Here is a 26403-nt window from a genome sequence, read left to right on the forward strand (position 1 = left end):
TGATATTAAGCGGGTGGTTTTTCGTATTGAAACGTTTCAAAAATAACTTGCTAGAGTGAAAGAAATACTATACACAATAACCACGAGTCTGTACGACCTGTTTGGGCCCTAATAAAAAGTTATTCCAACCATGAATTTATCTTCCCAGATGTGTTCTGTTAACAATATCAGAGCATAGTGATATGACCAGTCATTGAGAAATCAATACACATAATAAGAAAGAGTGTATTACCTTCAAAGCGAAAATTCATGTTTCAGTCTACCAAACCGCTTTGACAATTAATTCAACATGTGGTATTTATACAACAGTTGTAGCAATTAATTGATTCCTTAAGGGTTAAACAACATCCCCTGTTGTTGTAGAATGATGTTTGCTGACGAACTTGGACAGAATGGAACATTTGACAGAAATAATCTATTGACAAGCATTATTTTCACAATATGATAACTTGATGAATCATCTCCTTTGAACCTATTTTGTTTAGTATGAAGAGGTACTCGCAGGATCGTGTCTTTATCACGTGATTCCGTGATCATTGCTGGATGTTAGGTCAATGATGTGTCTTGATAAATGAGGCGTTGTTAAATAATTCATCATTTTTCCATATGGTATACACAAAATATCTTGAAGTCTGTTTTCAAAAATTGATTCATCATGAAATAATATTGAGCAAATTCTGACACTTTTAAACATCGCAAATACAAGTTCATGGTTTTTACCTTTACACCTTTGGAACCCAGATAGCACACTTTCGACAGAGGTTCTAACTGACATTTAAAACAAAACACCATTGTAAAATTGAATACGGCAAAATTATGAAATTTGCACTTCGAAATGGCCTTTTTCCCTCACTCGTTAATTTACATCAGTTATTAAGAATTAATTATTAACGATAAACAATGATGGGAATATTTGAAGACCTACGTACCTAAAGCGTTTCCGAAACACTTGTCATACACGTCCGGTGTCGTGTCGTCCGCTACTCCGCCCGTCAAATCTAGGTATTCCTGAAAGCAGATGATATTTTAAGGTTGTTCTCTCACACACACAGAAATACTCAGAGACAGTAAAACATGTAACTATCAGTATTTTGGTTCTATCAAATTACATGGTTCTTCTATAGGATGGATTGGTTAGCACTAATAACAGTCGAAATACTTTCACACACTGACAGTGCATGCATTTTGTATCAACGTTTTCTTTTTGTGCTGTTTATCTTTTCACAATTCTAGGAAACACTTCGGAATATCTGGAGAACACAATAAAAGCCCCCATGTGATGTGTTCCCATGACGTACAGTTCTCTGTTGAAGTAATCGATCAAAGATGTCAGTCAGCTGGATAAATGGTGGTCTCTCAGAGGGGTCCGTCTTCCAACATTTTTGCATAACAGCATATCTGTAACGAAGAGATATGTATTCTCATTAGAGTGGGAAAAAACATCTAGGTAGCCCTTCTATAAATACACCGATGTTATCAGACATGATCAATAGTAAAAGTGCGGGTGTAATGTTTGCGGAACGTTAAAATAGCGGAATATAATTATCTTATTATAAGGACGTTAATGTCCACCAATTACAACGTTAGTCTGAACTGTAGACGGGATTTCGTTATCATTATGGTATCGTGCACGCCCGAGGCATTTTAAAGATGGCAAAAAGCATAGTTCAACGTCTCTTGTATATCAATTATTACTCAGTACTGTATTGCCATGGGTCATCGTCCAAGTATCTTCAGCATTTTAATATTTATTGTGAAAGTTTTGATGAACGAGTAAAATTCGTATTTACAAAGTATTGGCAACAGGTGATTTCCCGTAATACGCGGGCACTTGCCCTCTCTCCTCTTAATTATTTGTCAGTAGGAGTTAAACGTGTGATTCTCAATAAAAAAAACAATTCTGGTGGCTCTATGCATGTAAAACCCATGTCAACACTAAAAATACCCGTTGCTACATGTATATCAATAAAACACGATATTTACTCCATGTCAACTCTAGAACTACACATTGCTACATGTATGTCAATAAAACACGATATTTACTCCATGTCAACTCTAGAACTACACATTGCTACATGTATGTCAATAAAACATGATTTTTAAGAGAGGTTTGAGAATCGTTCTATATATTATCTAGAAGTGCGCGCACGAGCCGACTATACTTGACCAGTAATAAAACCCAAAAATGGCTTACAGCTCATCAGTGCAAGACTCTGGTCTATCCATCCTGTAGCCAGCGATCAACAGGTTATAGAGACGCTCCGGGGGTATACCCGGATAGGGCGGGGCACCTAAGAATTAAAGAGAACATTAATGTAGTAATTTTGTCTTCTGTGAAATGACCATATTATGTTAAGTTATGTATTGAGTTACACAGGGTGACGGTTATGTAATGTTAGGTAGTGACTTACCCAGGATAACGGTTATGCTATGTTAGGAAGTGACTTACCTAGGATAACGGTTATGTTATGGTAGGTAGTGACATACCTAGGGGGACGGTTATGTTATGGTAGTAACTTACCTAAGGTGACGGTTATGTTATAGTAGGTAGTGACTTACCTAGGGTGACGGTTATGTTATGGTAGTGACTTACCTAGGGTGACGTTTATGTTATGGTAAATAGTGACTTACCTAGGGTGACGATTATGTTATGGTATGTAATGACTTACCTAGGGTGACAGTTATGTTATGGTAGTGACATACCTAGGGTGACGGTTATGTTATGGTAGGTAGTGACTTACCTAGGGTGACTGTTATGTTATGGTAGTGACTTACCTAGGGTGACGGTTATGTTATGGTAGTGACATACCTAGGGTGACAGTTATGTTATGGTAGGTAGTGACTTACCCAGGATAACGGTTATGTTATGGTAGTGACTTACCTAGGGTGACGGTTATGTTATGGTATGTAATGACTTACCTAGGGTGACGGTTATGTTATGGTAGTGACATACCTAGGGTGACAGTTATGTTATGGTAGGTAGTGACATACCTAGGGTGACAGTTATGTTATGGTAGGTAGTGACATACCTAGGGTGACGGTTATGTTATGGTAGTGACTTACCCAGGATAACGGTTATGTTATGGTAGGTAGTGACTTACCCAGGATAACGGTTATGTTATGGTAGGTAGTGACTTACCTAGGGTGATTGTAATGTTATGGTAGGTAGTGACTTACCTAGGGTGACTGTTATGTTATGGTAAGTAGTGACTTACCCAGGGTGACGGTTATGTTATGGTAGGTAATGACTTACCTAGGGTGACGGTTAGGTTATGGTAGGTAGTGACTTACCTAGGGTGACGGTTATGTTATGGTAGGTAGTGACTTACCTAGGGTGACGGTTATGTTATGGTAGGTAGTGACTTACCTAGGGTGATTGTAATGTTATGGTAGGTAGTGACTTACCCAGGATAACGGTTATGTTATGGTAGGTAGTGACTTACCTAGGGTGATTGTAATGTTATGGTAGGTAGTAACTTACCCAGGATAACGGTTATGTTATGGTAGGTAGTGACTTACCTAGGGTGACGGTTATGTTATGGTAGGTAGTGACTTACCTAGGGTGACGGTTTTGTTATGGTAGGTAGTGACTTACCCAGGATAACGGTTATGTTATGGTAGGTAGTGACTTACCCAGGATAACGGTTATGTTACGGTAGGTAGTGACTTACCTAGGGTGATTGTAATGTTATGGTAGGTAGTGACTTACCCAGGATAACGGTTATGTTACGGTAGGTAGTGACTTACCTAGGGTGATTGTAATGTTATGGTAGGTAGTGACTTACCCAAGATAACGGTTATGCTATGGTAGGTAGTGACTTACCTAGGGTGACGGTTATGTTATGGTATGTAGTGACTTACCTAGGGTGACGGTTATGTTATGGTAGGTAGTGACTTACCTAGGGTGACGGTTATGTTATGGTAGGTAGTAACTAACTTAAGGTGACGGTTATGTTATGGTAGGTAGTAACTTACCTAGGGTGACGGTTATGTTATGGTAGTAACTTACCTAGGGTGACGGTTATGTTATGGTAGGTAGTGACTTACCTAGGGTGACAGTTATGTTATGGTAGTGACATAGCTAGGGTGACGGTTATGTTATGGTAGGTAGTGACTTACCTAGGGTGACGGTTATGTTATGGTAGGTAGTGACTTACCTAGGGTGATTGTAATGTTATGGTAGGTAGTGACTTACCTAGGGTGATTGTAATGTTATGGTAGGTAGTAACTTACCTAGGGTGACGGTTATGTTATGGTAGGTAGTAACTAACCTAAGGTGACGGTTATGTTATGGTAGGTAGTGACTTACCTAGGGTGACGGTTATGTTATGGTAGGTAGTGACTTACCCAGGATAACGGTTATGTTATGGTAGGTAGTGACTTACCCAGGATAATTGTTAATGTTATGGTAGGTAGTGACTTACCCAGGATAACGGTTATGTTATGGTAGGTAGTGACTTACCTAGGGTGATTGTAATGTTATGGTAGGTAGTGACTTACCCAGGATAACGGTTATGTTATGGTAGGTAGTGACTTACCCAGACTTACGGTTATGTTATGGTAGGTAGTGACTTACCTAGGGTGACGGTTATGTTACGGTAGGTAGTGACTTACCTAGGGTGATTGTAATGTTATGGTAGGTAGTGACTTACCCAGGATAACGGTTATGCTATGGTAGGTAGTGACTTACCTAGGGTGACGGTTATGTTATGGTAGGTAGTGACTTACCCAGGATAACGGTTATGTTACGGTAGGTAGTGACTTACCTAGGGTGACGGTTATGTTATGGTAGGTAGTAACTAACCTAAGGTGACGGTTATGTTATGGTAGGTAGTGACTTACCCAGGATAACGGTTATGTTACGGTAGGTAGTGACTTACCCAGGATAACGGTTATGTTACGGTAGGTAGTGACTTACCTAGGGTGATTGTAATGTTATGGTAGGTAGTGACTTACCCAGGATAACGGTTATGCTATGGTAGGTAGTGACTTACCTAGGGTGATTGTAATGTTATGGTAGGTAGTGACTTACCCAGGATAACGGTTATGTTATGGTAGGTAGTGACTTACCCAGACTTACGGTTATGTTATGGTAGGTAGTGACTTACCCAGGATAACGGTTATGCTATGGTAGGTAGTGACTTACCTAGGGTGACGGTTATGTTATGGTAGGTAGTGACTTACCTAGGGTGATTGTAATGTTATGGTAGGTAGTGACTTACCCAGGATAACGGTTATGCTATGGTAGGTAGTGACATAGCTAGGGTGACGGTTATGTTATGGTAGGTAGTGACTTACCTAGGGTGATTGTAATGTTATGGTAGGTAGTGACTTACCCAGGATAACGGTTATGTTATGGTATGTAGTGACTTACCTAGGGTGACGGTTATGTTATGGTAGGTAGTAACTTACCTAGGGTGACGGTTATGTTATGGTAGGTAGTAACTAACCTAAGGTGACGGTTATGTTATGGTAGGTAGTAACTTACCTAGGGTGACGGTTATGTTATGGTAGTAACTTACCTAGGGTGACGGTTATGTTATGGTAGGTAGTGACTTACCTAGGGTGACAGTTATGTTATGGTAGTGACATACCTAGGGTGATTGTAATGTTATGGTAGGTAGTGACTTACCCAGGATAACGGTTATGTTACGGTAGGTAGTGACTTACCCAGACTTACGGTTATGTTATGGTAGGTAGTGACTTACCTAGGGTGACAGTTATGTTATGGTAGTGACATAGCTAGGGTGACGGTTATGTTATGGTAGGTAGTGACTTACCTAGGGTGACTGTTATGTTATGGTAAGTAGTGACTTACCCAGGGTGACGGTTATGTAATGGTAGGTAGTGACATACCTAGGGTGATTGTAATGTTATGGTAGGTAGTGACTTACCCAGGATAACGGTTATGTTATGGTAGGTAGTGACTTACCCAGGATAACGGTTATGTTATGGTAGGTAGTGACTTACCCAGGATAACGGTTATGTTATGGTAGGTAGTGACTTACCTAGGGTGACGGTTATGTTACGGTAGGTAGTGACATACCCAGGATAACGGTTATGTTACGGTAGGTAGTGACTTACCCAGGATAACGGTTATGTTATGGTAGGTAGTGACTTACCCAGGATAACGGTTATGTTATGGTAGGTAGTGACTTACCTAGGGTGACGGTTATGTTATGGTAGGTAGTGACTTACCCAGGATAACGGTTATGTTATGGTAGGTAGTGACTTACCCAGGGTAACGGTTATGTTATGGTAGGTAGTGACTTACCTAGGGTGACGGTTATGTTATGGTAGGTAGTGACTTACCTAGGCTGACGGTTATGTTATGGTAGGTAGTGACTTACCTAGGCTGACGGTTATGTTATGGTAGGTAGTGACTTACCTAGGGTGACGGTTATGTTATGGTAGGTAGTGACTTACCTAGGGTGACAGTTATGTTATGGTAGTGACATACCTAGGGTGACGTTTATGTTATGGTAGGTAGTGACTTACCTAGGGTGACTGTTGTGTTATGGTAGGTAGTGACTTACCTAGGGTGACGGTTATGTTATGGTAGTGACTTACCTAGGGTGACGGTTATGTTATGGTAGGTAGTGACTTACCTAGGGTGACGGTTATGTTATGGTAGTGACTTACCCAGACTTACGGTTATGTTATGGTAGGTAGTGACTTACCTAGGGTGACGGTTATGTTATGGTAAGTAGTGACTTACCCAGGATAACGGTTATGTTATGGTAGGTAGTGACTTACCCAGACTGACGGTTATGTTATGATAGGTAGTAACTTACCTAGGGTGACGATTTCCCACAGGACAATTCCAAAGGACCACCTGAAGAGAGAAAGTCGTATAAATACAATGTTGTCTTTTTTCTGGAAAGTCTAATGGTTCTCTAATATACTACAAATAATACTTTACATGTTACTGTCAATTTATATTTTAAATTAATAATGATCATTTCCATGTAACTAAATGTTACTCGTTCTCAAAAAGGTATTTCCCCATACTGTGACGGTAGTTCCTTCATTTTTGGGTGTTTTACCAAGGATTGAGTATCTTGTGTTAGGAAAGACATGAAAAGGAATTTGTTTCTGTCTATTTCGTTTCCAAGGTCGCAATTTTATTCCATTGTTTGAAATATCGAAGACAAGATCCCTAAAAAATAGCACATTTAAAGGTATTCTGCATATATGAAGTTCTTACATTTTAAAAACGACGTTTTATCTTTGATACAGATAACCACTGACGTATCGCTATGCTACACAAAAGGTACACGCTTTTACTGGTGTAAGGAGAACAGTTTTCACAAACATCGATACTCACACATCACTCTGGGTTGTATAGATCTGTGCGTACAAGGATTCTGGCGCTAACCATTTGACTGGTATTCGACCCTACAATTAGCATACAAGTACATAAATCACAGCTTCTAAATATCACAACACGGGAAATACACGCTGTGTTTTCATGACACAAGTAAAAACATTGTATAGAATAATAGGATTATCCTTCTTCAACAGTCTTGATTTTCTTGAGCTTTTTCCAAGCACAGAAAATAATGACGTAACAATAAGTGTTATTTTTAATGTAACGTAGACTATATTTGGAAAGGTGCTGAGAATATGTAAAACATTTTTTTTTTCATTCAGTCATGAACTGTTTCTAAACTAAAGGTAACTACATGATGACTTTTGTGATATCCAATAAAACAGGGTAACTATACGAGATTACAACTTCAGATGTATGATAATAAAATACTCAATATCTTTGTAAATAAGACATCCGTCATATAAGTCGAGTTAATTCACTGAGAAGAAGACTTCGGGATAGTCCAGACATCATATAACTCCGTAGTTAAACTATACTGAACAAATCATAACGTTGTTATTTAGCAATACCATAACCAGTATTATACCAGGACTGACTCTATGTAGTTAATTACATGGAGCTGTTTTTATTTCTGGCATCTTTGTAAATTATAAGTAGCTTATCAATTAGGATGTACCGACAAGTAAACGTAAACCTAAATCAAAATCAAAGTCGATGAAACATGGACAAATTATGAATGAAGCAAAAACGTGGACTGTTAAAAAGTACGTGCTCTGCTTCAACGACAACACCCGAAGACGAATTAAATGGATAATGACAAGTCAGTCGTTTCACAGTCAATAACAGTCACTACCAATAACATTCAAGTCACAAATAGAATTATAAGTTCCTATACTAAGCTCTGTATCATATGTAAGAATACATATTTACCATACTTGTAAAATACATTAGAATACTTCCACAAAGTTATTTGAGAACGAAATTAGTGATAAAGTATGCTTCCAGGTTTAATTTCGTCTCATCGATTGACTTCACGAATAGATCGCTGACGGAGTTAGGAAGGCTGTTTCTTTTCACAGCAAGTAAACCAAGGCTGCATTGAATGTAACACGTGTCAATGTTACCTTGCTTTGTTTGAGATATGTATCGGCTTCGTAAACATCTCTTGTCAGCCCGAAGTCGGATATTTTCAAAACCTTGCCGGCTGCAACTAACACGTTTCTTGCAGCTAGATCTCTATGCACCAGCTAAAAACAAACAATAATTGATTCAGTATGTTGTCATATTTGATATTCTCGCAGAAATGCCGAGGGACAACTTTTCAATAAACGTGATATGTTGTACAGAATGCTGAAGACATGGAAGGTTACAAAGGAGTTGATTACAGTTGCAGATGGCATAAAACATTGACTGAATAATTGTATAAGCTTGAGAGAGAGAGAGAGAGAGAGAGAGAGAGAGAGAGAGAGAGAGAGAGGTGAAATAATTATTGGTTTGTTTAAAGAACTTGGGAAAGGTGTGGAAATACCCGAACATTTAGCTCTGGTTATATTCTATTTTTTCATCGTACATTGTCCTTCGTCTTTATTATGTCTAATTGGATATTGTTTTTAGATAAAGACACAGACTGCCTCAAATTAGCCATGTTTTCATTTAATCTTTAAAAGGATTGGACAACTGGTCCTCACCTTGATCTCACTGAGGTACTTCATTCCTTTAGCTATCTGCCAGGCAAATGACAACAGATCACCAACAGAGAGCAGCTCAGGCTCCATGTACTCGCCATTCTCACAGTGCTGAGTGAACTCCTTGTGTCGGTAACGATGGTTGACATAACCATTTTCCTCCAACCGTGATCGCCTCAGAAAGGAAAGTAGGGAGCCGTACTCGCAGTACTCCACGATGACGTAGAACGGACCTGGGAACATGGCGTAAGTTAAAGAATACTGAATACGTCACCAACACATTGTTATTCATCGACTGTGTTAGATACATTCTATCTGAGTCAATACTTAACATTTTACAGCTAGGGACAATAAATACCTGCGCGGTACTCAAACTTCCCAAATTACAACAAAAATTCATTTTCATATTTCAGTGCTACACAGAAAACTCACCGTCTCTTGTACACGCCCCTAGCAGGCGTATAACGTTCGGGTGATTAACATCCTTTAAAAGGTTGAATTCTGACAGCAGATCAGAGAGTTCCGAAGAGGATGCACAATCTGAAATAAAAGACACAGGACACAATTAACAAAACTGTAATACTTTACATTAATTGTGTTGACAAGTCGTCGTCCTGTAGAGCCGTTCCGGTCGATACAATCACAAATTTTACCCATCTGAGGGTACGTTTCTGTAGCGTTACAGTCAATTTACAATAACAGAACAAAAGTTATATATAGGTCGGTAAAGTTGAGTGCTCTCGATATCAAGCTTAATACAAGATTCGTCATTAACACTAAATTTGAAGTATGACGTACGTTTGAGCATCTTGACAGCAACTTCTTTATAGCCGTCCTTTCCGTCCAAATTGTATGATTTGGCCTTTACCACTCTCCCAAACTCTCCCTCACCAAGGGTCTTATCAAGGATAAGCTTGTCTCGTTCAAACTCCCACTTCATATCTTCTGGTGTCTGTAGAAGTAGATAACGAACGTTCATTGTACGTTAACTCAATATGCTCCAGCCTTAATATCAGTCGTCTAATGTATCTTATTCTTAAACTGAATGGAAAGGGGCTTTTGATTGATGTGTTTATTTCACGGCTTAAAGTATATAAAATGCCCATTTTATTCCACATAAACATGGAAATATCAACGGGTGAATATAATCATAATCCAACATCCACTAGGGCGACACATGAACAGAAGAAACATCTACAAGGAGACTGTTGAAAAAGTACAAGGATAATAAGACCAGATGTTCCGGAAGAACAGCCCGCCATGTAAATCTTGGTTGATCAAACTAAGAAATGTCACTAGCATCTAACACATCCAGCTTCTAATCGATCAAATAAATATAATATTTCACAATGAGATCACTATGACGACCGTCAAATTTCCCCAATGATTTTCATTAAAATAATATTTGTCAGGAAAAAATACTAGCTGAAGGATTGCATGCCAATATCATACATTATATGGCAAAAGTTATTAAATAGCAACATACATTATATTCTAGTATAGACAAACCAAATAATTTTGATTTACCAAATTATTATTAGCATAGACAGACTAGGATATTGCTTTTGTTGCCAAGTTTTGACCTACTTTGAAAATATAGATTAAACATTTGCTTATATTTGTCAAGCTTGCTGGCTTTCTTACGGGTGTATATTCCAAAGGTCCCTTGTGGTTGGATTGGGGTGCGGTGTGGTAAGTTCTGTCACGATCATCCTGGTAATCTGATGGAATAGCCGACACTGATACCAGACTACCCACGCGCTTTTTAATGTTCTGGCTAGTCTGACATCTGCGTTTTCGAAGACGCCAAACCAGAACAAAGATGCAAGTGACAGCACCAAGACAACCCAGAGTAGCGGCCGTGGTGGTTCTACAGTTCTCATCGCATCCCCCATTTGATGTCTCACTTCCATCGTCTGTGTAAAGACAAAAGATATATTTACTAGCAGTGTTACGGACAAAGGTAAGATAAGCATCGTCCTTCAAAGTCATCTCGCATCCATTGACGTAACATCAGCCAAGGTCTACAGAATCAATCAACAAGCCAAGATATACAGAATTCCAACAACAAGCCAAGGTCTACAGAAGACCAACAACAAGCCAAGGTCTACAGAAGTCCAATAACAAGACAAGGTGTACAGAGGTCCAATAACAAGCCAAGGTCTACAAAAGTCCAACAACAAGCCAAGGTGTACAGACGTCCAACAACAAGCCAAGGTGTACAGAAGTCCAACAACAAGCCAATGTGTACAGGAGTCCAACAACAAGCCAAGGTGTACAGAAGTCTAACAACAAGACAAGGTGTACAGACGTCCAACAACAAGACAAGGTGTACAGATGTCCAACAACAAGCCAAGGTCTACAGAAGTCCAACAACAACCCAAGATGTACAGAAGTCCAACAACAAGCCAAGGTGTACAGAAGTCCAATAACAAGCCAAGGTGTACAGAAGTCCAACAACAAGCCAAGGTGTACAGAAGTCCAACAAGCCAAGGTGTACAGAAGTCCAACAACAAGCCAAGGTGTACAGAAGTCCAACAACAAGCCAAGGTGTACAGAAGTCCAACAACAAGCCAAGGTCTACAGAAGTCCAACAACAAGCCAAGGTGTACAGAAGTCCAACAACAAGACAAGGTGTACAGAAGTCCAACTACAAGACAAGGTGTACAGAGGTCCAACAACAAGCCAAGGTGTACAGAAGTCCAACAACAAGCCAAGGTGTACAGAAGTCCAACAACAAGCCAAAGTCTACAGAAGTCCAACAACAAGACAAGGTGTACAGAAGTCCAACAACAAGACAAGGTGTACAGAAGTCCAACAAGACAAGGTGTACAGAAATCCAACAACAAGCCAAGGTGTACAGAAGTCCAACAACAAGCCAAGGTGTACAGAAGTCCAACAAGCCAAGGTCTACAGAAGTCCAACAACAAGCCAAGGTGTACAGAAGTCCAACAACAAGCCAAGGTGTACAGAAGTCCAACAACAAGACAAGGTGTACAGAAGTCCAACTACAAGACAAGGTGTACAGAGGTCCAATAACAAGCCAAGGTGTACAGAAGTCCAACAACAAGCCAAGGTGTACAGAAGTCCAACAACAAGCCAAGGTCTACAGAAGTCCAACAACAAGACAAGGTGTACAGAAGTCCAACAACAAGACAAGGTGTACAGAAGTCCAACAAGACAAGGTGTACAGAAATCCAACAAGCCAAAGTGTACAGAAGTCCAACAACAAGCCAAGGTGTACTGAAGTCCAACAACAAGCCAAGGTGTACAGAAGTCCAACAACAAGACAAGGTGTACAGAAGTCCAACAACAAGCCAAAGTGTACAGAAGTCCAACAACAAGCCAAAGTGTATAGAAGTCCAACAACAAGACAAGGTGTACAGAAGTCCAACAACAAGCCATTATTCTTTCTAGGAGGTCTCTATGAGTGTTTTAGTTAACTTTTAATATCTTGTTATGGTACAATATTACAGTGTAACCTTTGTCATTGGTGGCGATATCTAAACAATAAAGTGTTAACAGATGGTATATACAGAGCGCCATCATTAACAAAGAATAACTTGATTATTGATTTTAATGTGTAAACGCTCACGCTTTTAGAAATAATCATATCATTTCATAATGTATTTTTCCGTTCGATCGAAATAAAATTGCTCATTGATGTTTTATTACAGATTGATGCGTCTCTCCGTCAGATTTCGCGAAACAAGGTGTCTAGTGTTTCTTCGGGAATTATTTACTTTTCGTGTCGAGGAGTGTATTGATGTGATTATCAGAACAGAATGAATGACCACGGAAATTATAAATGGAAGTCGATCCTGTCAGTAAGTAACGACATTTTGTTTGTAACGGATTCTACATTTGTAATTTGGACTGTCAGATCGACACCTACAGTAGCAGAGGAACTTGACAAACTTGGTAATGATGTATGTTATGGCAAAAATAAATAATTTTGTGGCAAAATTACATGTTTGACAATAAATTTGTAACTGCAATAACTTGATAGCTTTGTAGAGATTTTTTTTATGAAGATCTTACTTAAGTAAGTCCAACAACTTTGCCAGGATATCTCAATATGTCAACACTGTATATTGATACTATACTGAAGTGAAAGTGACCAGCGACCAGTTTTGTTTAACAAGGAGACGTCTCGAGTTTTATCAATTCGATCACCGACCGAATCACTGTAAATCATAGTGGGAGTTCATAGCCTGATATACTCCCATCTGGTTGATCTAGAACTAACGGGAAACCGGTGGTAGAACGGAATCATTTGTGTATAATCATAACGTAGATGAACTTGTAATGTATTACCTTTAGGTCGATAATAAAGCTGTCCATTGGTCACGTGATGGTCTCGGTCGGTTGTATTGTCCGCGTGTCCAGAGTTGTCTAGTTGAGGTGTTTTGATCAGTGTACTCTCGCGAGGTTTGGGTGTAATTCTTGGACTGAGATCCTCCGTAGCACAAGCACATTCGCCAGTGTATGAGCAGAAACAGTTACCAACAGCCTCAGCTATCCCTCGAGGTGGATTAACATTGGTGTTCAGTTTGACAGTTCCTACGGTTTTATCTGACAGATAAATAGGTATCGTCAAAATAAGTTTGATACATTATCTACAGCATTACAAGCATTTACAAATATAAACAACATATATATGATATTGAATGAACGGCATTGTGGTTCACCGTTGAAGGATACGTCAGTATCGCGAGGGTCCAAGCGTGTCGCAATCTTGAGGGGGAGATAAGGAATGAAAAATAAGGTTTGTCGCTAGAAATAATGACCTATTGAAGCGGAAGTGCATAAAAGTCAACTGATTTCTTTAACAAAATATGTTGACTTTTGTCAAATATGAGATGTATAACTTGATACAAGGCAGCTTTAACGTAAATCATTTTTTTTGATAAATTAGTGAAGTACCAGTACTTCATAAAAATATGTATCATAAATCTACCTCACACTATCAGCGATAACAGTATCATACCTAAATGCTACTTAATAAATCTACAAACTTATAGTGACCAAAGGGAATCATGCTTTCTATTTGCTACGATGATATTTTCAATTTTGATGTGAATGACGCCATAGTGTTTGCTTTTCCCTACTGCTAACGAAGCTCACGAATACAAAATGGATGTCGTAAAATTAGTAATATAAAGAATTATTACAAATACAAAATAGGTAACTTCATCAATATCATGCAAAATGGATGTCGTAAAATAAAAGTGATATACATTGTTATACAAAATATGCCTTATTAATACAAGCTATGTACATTATATTTGAATTATATAAAGTATGCTTACTTCGTCCAATTAATGACGTATAGTATAAAATACTCTAAATCTCAAATGAGTTATGTAAGTGTTTCAGTCAAGAAAGAACATTTAGTTCAAATAATATTTTATTCAAAATTCAACATTAGAGCAATATCAAAACAATTCCGATATTATCAAGAGGATTTGGTAACAACCTTCTCCTTACCTAAAACAAACAACATTTGCCCTCTTATACGTGAAATGAAAATATCCAGGAAATAATTACATTTGATCACAAACGAATTGTCTCTGAATGTCATTTATGTTCTTGATGATAGTCTCAGAAGTGGATTTCTTGTATAAATCAGATAGGAAAGGGAGCCGACACTGTCTGTAGTACTTAGCACTCTGTGTGATAAAATAGTGCTTAACCGTTGATAGAGGCGTCTCAATTGCTTGCTACATAATTCTCCATTTGGCCTCTTTAAGGCCTCGGAAGGACTTCCACTTAAATCATTCAGTTTTAAGATATTTTATAATAGTTATTTATTGCTTAAGAAAGACAAGTCGTAAATTTCCATGCGGCGATACATTTAAGTCTAGAATCGATATGTTTTAAATCTATTGGACTTGATTTTAACCACTTAATTAGGTAAGAAGGGTACTGTAACGATACATCAGCGACGGTAGATGTACGGAGAGAGTTAAGAACACGGGATTACACAAACATTATCATTAGTGGTGATTGGTGTTACGTGTGCTTAAAACAAGATTGAAGAAAGCTGTGAGGCAATTATTACTCGGGATAAGTATCAGCCCCTCCTAGATGCTGGTCCAACGTCATGGAAATATAACTGGAACATACTTCATGTTCTATTTCAAACAAAACACGTGACAATAAAAGCATATGTTTTCGGTTATGCGATGCGTGGCCAGAGTATATTTAATATCTTTGGTTTGATATCTTATTGATTACATACTTGTACAATCTTGAGGACACAATTGTGGATTCTGACTTTCCAGCTCATCACATTTTGTATCGGGGCACAAAGCCTTGTCATACGTGCACGTGCCGTACTTGGTGGTCCAGCCGCCCTTCTCGCCCATGCGCCAAACACATGTCCCCACCAATAGTCCGAGTCCACAAGACGATTGACACCCATCTCGTCCATCATGGCGGGAACACGACTCATCTGGTTATAGTATAGAAATAAACACGTTAACCAACCTGCATAGTTACAATTGGAATTCCTATATTAGTAAATATCAAAATAAAATGTCCTCCTTCAAAGTTAAAAATAGACTCATGGTTTCGTAAGTATTTTCCTCATTACTGAAATTCCTTTTCGTGAGAAATTTCACGAAGTTAAGTATATAAAATGACATCTGATCTACTTTAAACGAAACCTTTTCTAGACCGCGTACAAGAAAGATGCTGAACCACTAAGCTACATGACGATCGTGGAGATTCAGTAGTACGTACTGTGATGTTATTTTCTAGATATTACAAAACCCGTATTCCAAAGCTATGTCGTTAACAGATCTCTGAATAGATGTTCAAAGACTTGTCCCCAATATCATGACCTGTGTAACATTTTCTGTTGGCGACACATTGTACAACGCCGGATTTCAGGTCTTTTCACATGTCAAAAAAGGAGGTTTTTGCGGGCTTCAACGCGTCAATCAAGCGTTTCTATACTACGCTGAAGTCGTTTAAGTATGGAAGTACCTGAGACAGACGGGTAGATAAGTCAACCGAGCTCTCCTACAATAACTGTTTAGTCCGACATTACACGTGGTGCAATTTAGACATCTGATTATAATGGGGATGATGTCCAGTCATTTCAAGTGCAATACATTATGTATGATACTTACTGCAGGGAGGTTTCCTCCTGGAGTTTCTCAGTATTTTCACTGTGAGGACAATTTTCTGTTCTCCTTTAGCATCCGAGGCGTATGCTGACACGGTGAAATTCTGCTGTCTACTGCCTTCTAAAAGTGCGGGTTTATCTACGTAAACGATTCCTTCATAACGGGTTACTCCGAAAGCTGAGGCTAGACTGTTGGAGAAATAACTCCTGTGTGTGTTTCCTAATGTATGGATCTGGAACACAAGAATCTCGTGATAACCGTAAAGTTTAACTTACACAGATTACCTATCATCTATATACTGATGGTGTTGCAGCCATTACTACATCGTAAATACACACGTGTAACTTACTCGTGTAAGACGTGCAGCGCCTTCCACAACGGTCGCTGTATAGACCTCTGAAGGAGGTGATGATGTTGTTCTGTCCATCTTGATGTTGACCGTTAGAGTAGACTGTAAATATCAAGAGATTATCATTAAATTCAACAGAAAGCAAAAAGCACAATGTCAACACAATGTCACAATGAAACCATGGAAGGGAAAATGATAATCAAACTATAAGAGAACAAAACCGAGGACATCGAAGTCCAGGAAGTCGCTATGAAGTCACCACATGTGGCAGCTGGTGGTAATCCAGTGTGCCGCGAGCAAAGGTAGATCTCAAATGATTGGCAAACCAACTTTACATCTATATCTTGTTCATTTCAGAGAACAATATTTTAGTCGTGTGCTGGGTAATTTTGTTCATCAAGCATAACAGCTGAAAGAGCTGAAGTTATGAAGTGAAACTTGTTTGACTCCAAAAGTTAGAAGTATACCTGACTCTAAGATCAAAAGATAAACAGAACTTTATTATCATTAACACTTGTATTTTTAATTATCGTGTTTTTATGACAGTGTTTTTTGTGTTGATTTAATAGTTTATTACATGATTAGCAAGTTGGCATGAAATGTGACTCTTTGGAATGTAGTTTTGGAAACGTAACACATTAATTTTCACCTAGTTGTGCCTTAATAAAGTCATACAGCCTTAATATTAATGTAACGTGAATAGATATGTAGTGTCTCTTACCATATTGGAAAAGGACGTAATTCCGGATGGTTTGTACTGAGGATCTGTAATACTTATTATACAGGTGTACTCATCGCGATCGGAAATCTTCTCTCGTTCTACCTGGACCTCTGTAGAATCAAACAATCATATTGTGTACAAACACATGGATAAACTGTATCCTTCTTGTTACCATATGATATGATTTATTTAAAGACTGGAGAAATCTTCCTTCACAGTAAATCCTTGTATATCATGACCAGACAACTTAAATCCTACTTTGTTATACATACGATACTGAGAACTACTTATGTTATACATATTATACTGAGGACTACTTTGTATAGATATTATACTGAGGACTACTGTGTATACATATTATACTGAGAACTACTTTGTTATACATATTATACTGAGGACTACTTTGTTATACATATTATACTGAGAACTACTTTTGTTTACATATTATACTGAGAACTACTTTTGTTTACATATTATGCCGAGAACTACTTTGTTTACATATTATACTGAGAACTACTTTTGTTTACATATTATACTGGGGACTACTTTGTTATACATATTATACTAAGAACTACTTTTGTTTACATATTATACTGATAACTACTTTTGTATAAATATTATACTGAGAACTACTTTGTTATACATATTATACTGAGAACTACTTTGTTATACATATTATACTGAGGACTACTTTGTTAAACATATTATACTGAGAACTACTTTTGTTTACATATTATACTGAGAACTACTTTGTTTACATATTATACTGAGAACTACTTTTGTATAAATATTATACTGAGAACTACTTTGTTATACATATTACACTGAGAATTACTTTGTTTACATATTATACTGAGAACTACTTTGTTAAACATATTATACTGAGAACTACTTTGTTTACATATTATACTGAGAACTACTTTGTTTACATATTATACTGAGAACTACTTTGTTTACATATTATACTGAGAACTACTTTTGTTTACATATTATACTGAGAACTACTTTTGTTACTTTGTTTACATATTATACTGAGAATTACTTTGTTTACATATTATACTGACTTTTGAACTACTTTTGTTATACATATTATACTGAGAATTACTTTGTTTACATATTATACTGAGAACTACTTTGTTTACATATTATACTGAGAACTACTTTTGTTATACATATTATACTGAGAACTACTTTGTTATACATATTATACTGAGAACTACTTTGTTATACATATTATACTGAGAACTACTTTGTTATACATATTATACTGATAACTACTTTGTTATACATATTATACTGATAACTACTTTGTTATACATATTATACTGATTAACTACTTTGTTATACATATTATACTGATAACTACTTTGTTATACATATTATACTTAATACTTTGTTATACATATTATACTGATAACTACTTTGTTATACATATTATACTGATAACTACTTTGTTATACATATTATACTGATAACTACTTTGTTATACATATTATACTGAGAACTACTTTGTTATACATATTATACTGAGAACTACTTTGTTATACATATTATACTGATAACTACTTTGTTATACATATTATACTGATAACTACTTTGTTATACATATTATACTGAGAACTACTTTGTTATACATATTATACTGATAACTACTTTGTTATACATATTATACTGAGGACTACTTTGTTATACATATTATACTGAGAACTACTTTGTTATACATATTATACTGAGAACTACTTTGTTATACATATTATACTGACTGAGAACTACTTTGTTATACATATTATACTGAGAACTACTTTGTTATACATATTATACTGAGAACTACTTTGTTATACATATTATACTGAGAACTACTTTGTTATACATATTATACTGAGAACTACTTTGTTTACATATTATACTGAGAACTACTTTTTGTTATACATATTATACTGAGAACTACTTTGTACTGAGAACTACTTTGTTTACATATTATACTGAGAACTACTTTGTTTACATATTATACTGAGAACTACTTTTTTTTACATATTATACTGAGAACTACTTTGTTATACATATTATACTGAGAACTACTTTGTTATACATATTATACTGAGAACTACTTTGTTTACATATTATACTGAGAACTACTTTGTTACTACATATTATACTGAGAACTACTTTGTTTACATATTATACTGAGAACTACTTTGTTATAAATATTATACTGAGAACTACTTTATACTGAGAATTACTTTTTACATATTATACTACATATTATACTGAGAACTACTTTGTTTACATATTATACTGAGAACTACTTTGTTTACATATTATACTTTGTTATACATATTATACTGAGAACTACTTTGTTTACATATTATACTGAGAACTACTTTGTTTACATATTATACTGAGAACTACTTTGTTTACATATTATACTGAGAACTACTTTGTTTACATATTATACTGAGAACTACTTTGTTATACATATTATACTGAGAACTACTTTTGTTTACATATTATACTGAGAATTACTTTTTTTACATATTATACTGACAACTACTTTGTTTACATATTATACTGAGAACTACTTTGTTTACATATTATACTGAGAACTACTTTGTTTACATATTATACTGAGAACTACTTTGTTTACATATTATACTGAGAACTACTTTGTTTACATATTATACTGAGAACTACTTTGTTATACATATTATACTGAGAACTACTTTGTTATACATATTATACTGAGAACTACTTTGTTTACATATCATACTGAGAACTACTTTTGTTTACATATTATACTGAGAACTACTTTTTTTTACATATTATACTGAGAACTACTTTTGTTATAGATATTATACTGAGAACTACTTTGTTATACATATTATACTGAGAATTACTTTGTTTACATATTATACTGAGAACTACTTTGTTATACATATTATACTGAGAACTACTTTGTTATACATATTAACTACTTTGTTTACATATTATACTGAGAACTACTTTGTTTACATTTGTTTACATATTATACTGAGAACTACTTTTGTTTACATATTATACTGAGAACTACTTTGTTTACATATTATTGAGAACTACTTTGTTATACATATTATACTGAGAACTACTTTGTTATACATATTATACTGAGAACTACTTTGTTATACATATTATACTGAGAACTACTTTGTTATACATATTATACTGAGAACTACTTTGTTTACATATTATACTGAGAACTACTACATATTTACTGAGAACTACTTTTTACATATTATACTGAGAACTACTTTGTTATACATATTATACTGAGAACTACTTTGTTATACATATTATACTGAGAACTACTTTGTTATACATATTATACTGAGAACTACTTTGTTATACATATTATACTGAGAACTACTTTTTTTACATTAGAACTACTTTTTTTACATATGAGAACTACTTTTGTTTACATATTATACTGAGAACTACTTTGTTTACATATTATACTGAGAACTACTTTGTTTACATATTATACTGAGAACTACTTTGTTATACATATTATACTGAGAACTACTTTGTTTTACATATTATACTGAGAACTACTTTGTTATACATATTATACTAGAACTACTTTACATATTATACTGAGAACTACTTTTTTTTACATATTATACTGAGAACTACTTTTGTATAGATATTATACTGAGAACTACTTTGTTATACATATTATACTGAGAACTACTTTGTTTACATATTATACTGAGAACTACTTTGTTTACATATTATACTGAGAACTACTTTGTTATACATATTATACTGAGAACTACTTTGTTATACATATTATACTGAGAACTACTTTGTTATACATATTATACTGAGAACTACTTTGTTTACATATTATACTGAGAACTACTTTGTTATACATATTATACTGATAACTACTTTGTTATACATATTATACTGAGAACTACTTTGTTTACATATTATACTGAGAACTACTTTGTTACTTTGTTTACATATTATACTGAGAATACTTTGTTTACATATTATACTGAGAACTACTTTGTTATACATATTATACTGAGAACTACTTTTGTTTACATATTATACTGAGAACTACTTTTGTTTACATATCATACTGAGAACTACTTTGTTTACATATTATACTGAGAACTACTTTTATACATATTATACTGAGAACTACTTTTGTTTACATATTATACTGAGAATTACTACATATTTTGTTATACATATTATACTGAGAACTACTTTGTTATACATATTATACTGAGTACTTTGTTATACATATTATACTGAGAACTACTTTGTTATACATATTATACTGAGAACTACTTTGTTTACATATTATACTGAGAACTACTTTGTTTACATTATACATATTATACTGAGAACTACTTTGTTTTGTTATACATATTATACTGAGAACTACTTTGTTATACATATTATACTGAGAACTACTTTGTTATACATATTATACTGAGAACTACTTTGTTATACATATTATACTGAGAACTACTTTGTTATACATATTATACTGAGAACTACTTTGTTATACATATTATACTGAGAACTACTTTGTTATACATATTATACTGAGAACTACTTTGTTATACATATTATACTGAGAACTACTTTGTTATACATATTATACTGAGAACTACTTTGTTATACATATTATACTGAGAACTACTTTGTTATACATATTATACTGAGAACTACTTTGTTATACATATTATACTGAGAACTACTTTGTTATACATATTATACTGAGAACTACTTTGTTATACATATTATACTGAGAACTACTTTGTTATACATATTATACTGAGAACTACTTTGTTATACATATTATACTGAGAACTACTTTGTTATACATATTATACTGAGAACTACTTTGTTATACATATTATACTGAGAACTACTTTGTTATACATATTATACTGAGAACTACTTTGTTATACATATTATACTGAGAACTACTTTGTTATACATATTATACTGAGAACTACTTTGTTATACATATTATACTGAGAACTACTTTGTTATACATATTATACTGAGAACTACTTTGTTATACATATTATACTGAGAACTACTTTGTTATACATATTATACTGAGAACTACTTTGTTATACATATTATACTGAGAACTACTTTGTTATACATATTATACTGAGAACTACTTTGTTATACATATTATACTGAGAACTACTTTGTTATACATATTATACTGAGAACTACTTTGTTATACATATTATACTGAGAACTACTTTGTTATACATATTATACTGAGAACTACTTTGTTATACATATTATACTGAGAACTACTTTGTTATACATATTATACTGAGAACTACTTTGTTATACATATTATACTGAGAACTACTTTGTTATACATATTATACTGAGAACTACTTTGTTATACATATTATACTGAGAACTACTTTGTTATACATATTATACTGAGAACTACTTTACTTTGTTATACATATTATACTGAGAACTACTTTGTTATACATATTATACTGAGAACTACTTTGTTATACATATTATACTGAGAACTACTTTGTTATACATATTATACTGAGAACTACTACATATTATACTGAACTACTTTGTTATACATATTATACTGAGAACTACTTTGTTATACATATTATACTGAGAACTACTTTGTTTACATATTATACTGAGAACTACTTTTGTATAAATATTATACTGAGAACTACTTTGTTATACATATTATACTGAGAACTACTTTGTTATACATATTATACTGAGAACTACTTTGTTATACATATTATACTGAGAACTACTTTGTTATACATATTATACTGAGAACTACTTTGTTATACATATTATACTGAGAACTACTTTGTTATACATATTATACTGAGAACAACCTATAATCAACAATTAACAATATTATTCTATTAACTGAACGTAATATCAATATCATGTAACGTGAAGGCCCTCGGCCAGCGCTTGATTCTCGCTTCAAATATTAGCCGAGGACGGTAACGATAAAAAATACCCCTACCTTATCGGAAATATTGCCTGGATATATCATCCCAGTGATCAGCTAATTGTAATAAGTAAGTAAGGTAGTATAAGATCAACATTATAAACGGATCGGTTTGAAGAGAACAAGGCTTTTTAGAGACAAACATAGCCAGCGAAATGACGTTCACTGACGATCACTGCAATCAGTTGGCATGTTATTGGACAAGCACGATTTCCCGGAATTGTTGGCGGGTGGACATGGCTACAGTTGTTGAGGTTTGGCCGACCATATGTGCATTTGTCGTCGGCACGATATGATAAGTCAACTACCGTGTAACAAGCCATCTGCTTCGTAGTTTGGTATAATAACATATCAAATAGCAGATGTTTGTTTTATCGTTTGATACCATAAATCAAGAAAATAAGTGCATCACGAGAAGTTCAGCATCACGTACATTATCAGACCCATAGCACGAACATTAGTCAGACCCATAACACATACATTATCAGACCCGTAGCACGTACATTAGTCAGACCCATAACACGTACATTAGTCAGACCCATAACACGTACATTAGTCAGACCCAAAACATATACATTAGTCAGACCCATAACACGTACATTAGTCAGACCCATAACACATACATAAGTCAGACCCATAACACGTACATTAGTCAGACCCATAACACGTACATTAGTCAGACTCATAACACATACTTAAGTCATGGTCATAACACGTACATTAGTCAGACCCATAACACGTACATTAGTCAGACCCAAAACATATACATTAGTCAGACCCATAACACGTACATTAGTCAGACCCATAACACATACATAAGTCAGACCTATAACACGTACATTAGTCAGACCCATAACACGTACATTAGTCAGACCCATAACACGTACATTAGTCAGACCCAAAACATATACATTAGTCAGACCCATAACACGTACATTAGTCAGACCCATAACACATACATAAGTCAGACCTATAACACGTACATTAGTCAGACCCATAACACATACATTAGTCAGACCCGTAGCACGTACATTAGTCAGACCCATAACACATACATTAGTCAGACTCATAACACATACTTAAGTCATGGTCATAACACGTACATTAGTCAGACCCATAACACGTACATTAGTCAGACCCATAACACGTACATTAGTCAGACCCAAAACATATACATTAGTCAGACCCATAACACGTACATTAGTCAGACCCATAACACATACATAAGTCAGACCTATAACACGTACATTAGTCAGACCCATAACACGTACATTAGTCAGACCCAAAACATATACATTAGTCAGACCCATAACACGTACATTAGTCATGGTCATAACACATACATTGGTCAAACCCATAACACGTACACTAGTCTGACCCATAACATGTACATACAAATACCACGTACATTAGTCATATGTAAATAACATACATTAGTCACGGTCACAATACGTTGATTAGTCAGACTAATAAGACATGTACATTAGTCAGACTAATAAGACATCTACATTAGTCAGACTAATAAGACAACATGTACATTAATCAGACATAAGACAACATGTACATTAGTCAGACTAATAAGACATCTACATTAGTCAGACTAATAAGACAACATGTACATTAATCAGACATAAGACAACATGTACATCAGTCAGACTAATAAGACAGCATGAACATTAATCAGAGTCGTTACATGTATTATAATTTACGTGTGAATTTTATTATATCTCTGCCAGCGAAATATAGGAGTTTATCAGTTTGAAACTTATAATATACGATATATCCCAGATCATATAAATTTTCCAGTGATGATATAACTTTCGTAGTTTTGACCGAGACTGATGTTTTCAAATCACTCCTGTGAAATTCGACAATTTTCGGACGAAACTGAAGCGAAAGTTGAATCAGTTGCAGTTCCATCTCATCAGACATAAATCATGTACATTTCTATGCAACGTAAATCAACTGATTAAAAATGGCGTCGTCTTGTTGTCCAGCGCGACCAACCTCTCTCAGAGTGCATTGTGATAACACTTCTGTAAACAATCTCCACGTCGGTAGTTGAAAAGTGAAAGTACAAAATGTAAACACGACAGTTAAACGTTAAGTTAAACTTGCGCGATATTATCCATAACGTTTATAGCCATATAAACTAATGTAGCCATTTTCCAGACGATCAAACATCTATTTTCAAAATAATAATATAAGTTCAATTGTTTCCTGTTTAAGATCATATATATTTCAGGAGTACGTGAAAATGAACTCGTGAAAAATATAAATATTAATGAAATATATATAATGTCAACAGAACCCAAATAGTGACCAATACACAGCCAGCTGACACACAACAGTGCGAAAAGGTCTAGAGTCCAGATGATGACGCAAACTTACTTAGCCGACAAACGACATGGCGAGAAGGTCCAGAACCAAGATGGTGACCGATGTCGATTGCAGTGTGACTACAGGCGCCACGAGGGTCCAGTGACACGTGCGTTCTGTGATGATCACAACTTAGCAGATCCCGATCATTTAGCACCACACTATACAACTGCAATAAAAATATTTTTAAAGGTCTTAAATATTGATAAATCGCGTTTATAAACATTGAATATAGTAAAGGAAAGGCCTATTTGAAGGAAAAACCATGTGGTTACCCAACTGTTAACGAAATATTTTCTTCGCGAAATGAATAACTTAACAAATAGGATTGAACCACTACATGTACAACAAGAAATACTGTACCAACCATTACACCTAGTTCTGGTTCAGTACCGATAGCCATGAATACTGCTTCCACCTTCAACACGAGATATTGTTATGTTGTGTTGATCCACAAATATCCAACATGATGAACAGCATATATAGATAATGTTTTATACCACCATATATGGTAACCACCATTATACCTGTTTTTCTGATGTGTAATTGACAGTGTCTCTGTCCTTGTTGTTCTGAAATAAAATTGGGTTGTCGTTCGTGTCCCCGATGGCGATATGTACGTCAGTTACGGTCTCGCCGACTAATCTGCCATCCCTGCTGACGGAACACTGTAAACTGAAGCTGACCTTGTCCTCCACTTCTCTGTCGAAGGCCGACAATAAAAACACCTCACCTGAAGCTCCATCAACCTCGAATTTGTCTGACAGAGAAT

General features: G+C 35.4%; 1 protein-coding gene across 1 annotated transcript; it reads right to left on the minus strand.

The window, feature by feature from the left end:
• Positions 1-972: 972 nt before the first annotated feature.
• LOC132562790 (proto-oncogene tyrosine-protein kinase receptor Ret-like) lies at positions 973-26403 on the minus strand (the record flags this gene model as incomplete). The annotated part of the gene is made up of 17 exons (XM_060227560.1): positions 973-1008; positions 1299-1398; positions 2195-2291; positions 6795-6835; positions 7328-7398; positions 8458-8580; positions 9022-9251; positions 9451-9558; positions 9817-9970; positions 10663-10934; positions 13336-13593; positions 15263-15475; positions 16158-16386; positions 16504-16605; positions 17225-17334; positions 25644-25800; positions 26159-26403. Coding segments are annotated over 17 exons (2546 nt in total), but the record flags the coding sequence as incomplete, so codon positions are not given.

This window comes from Ylistrum balloti, unplaced genomic scaffold, assembly GCF_031769215.1.
Source record: "Ylistrum balloti isolate Yb309-2 unplaced genomic scaffold, AGI_CSIRO_Ybal_v1 Utg371512, whole genome shotgun sequence".
Lineage (NCBI taxonomy): Eukaryota > Metazoa > Mollusca > Bivalvia > Pectinida > Pectinidae > Ylistrum > Ylistrum balloti.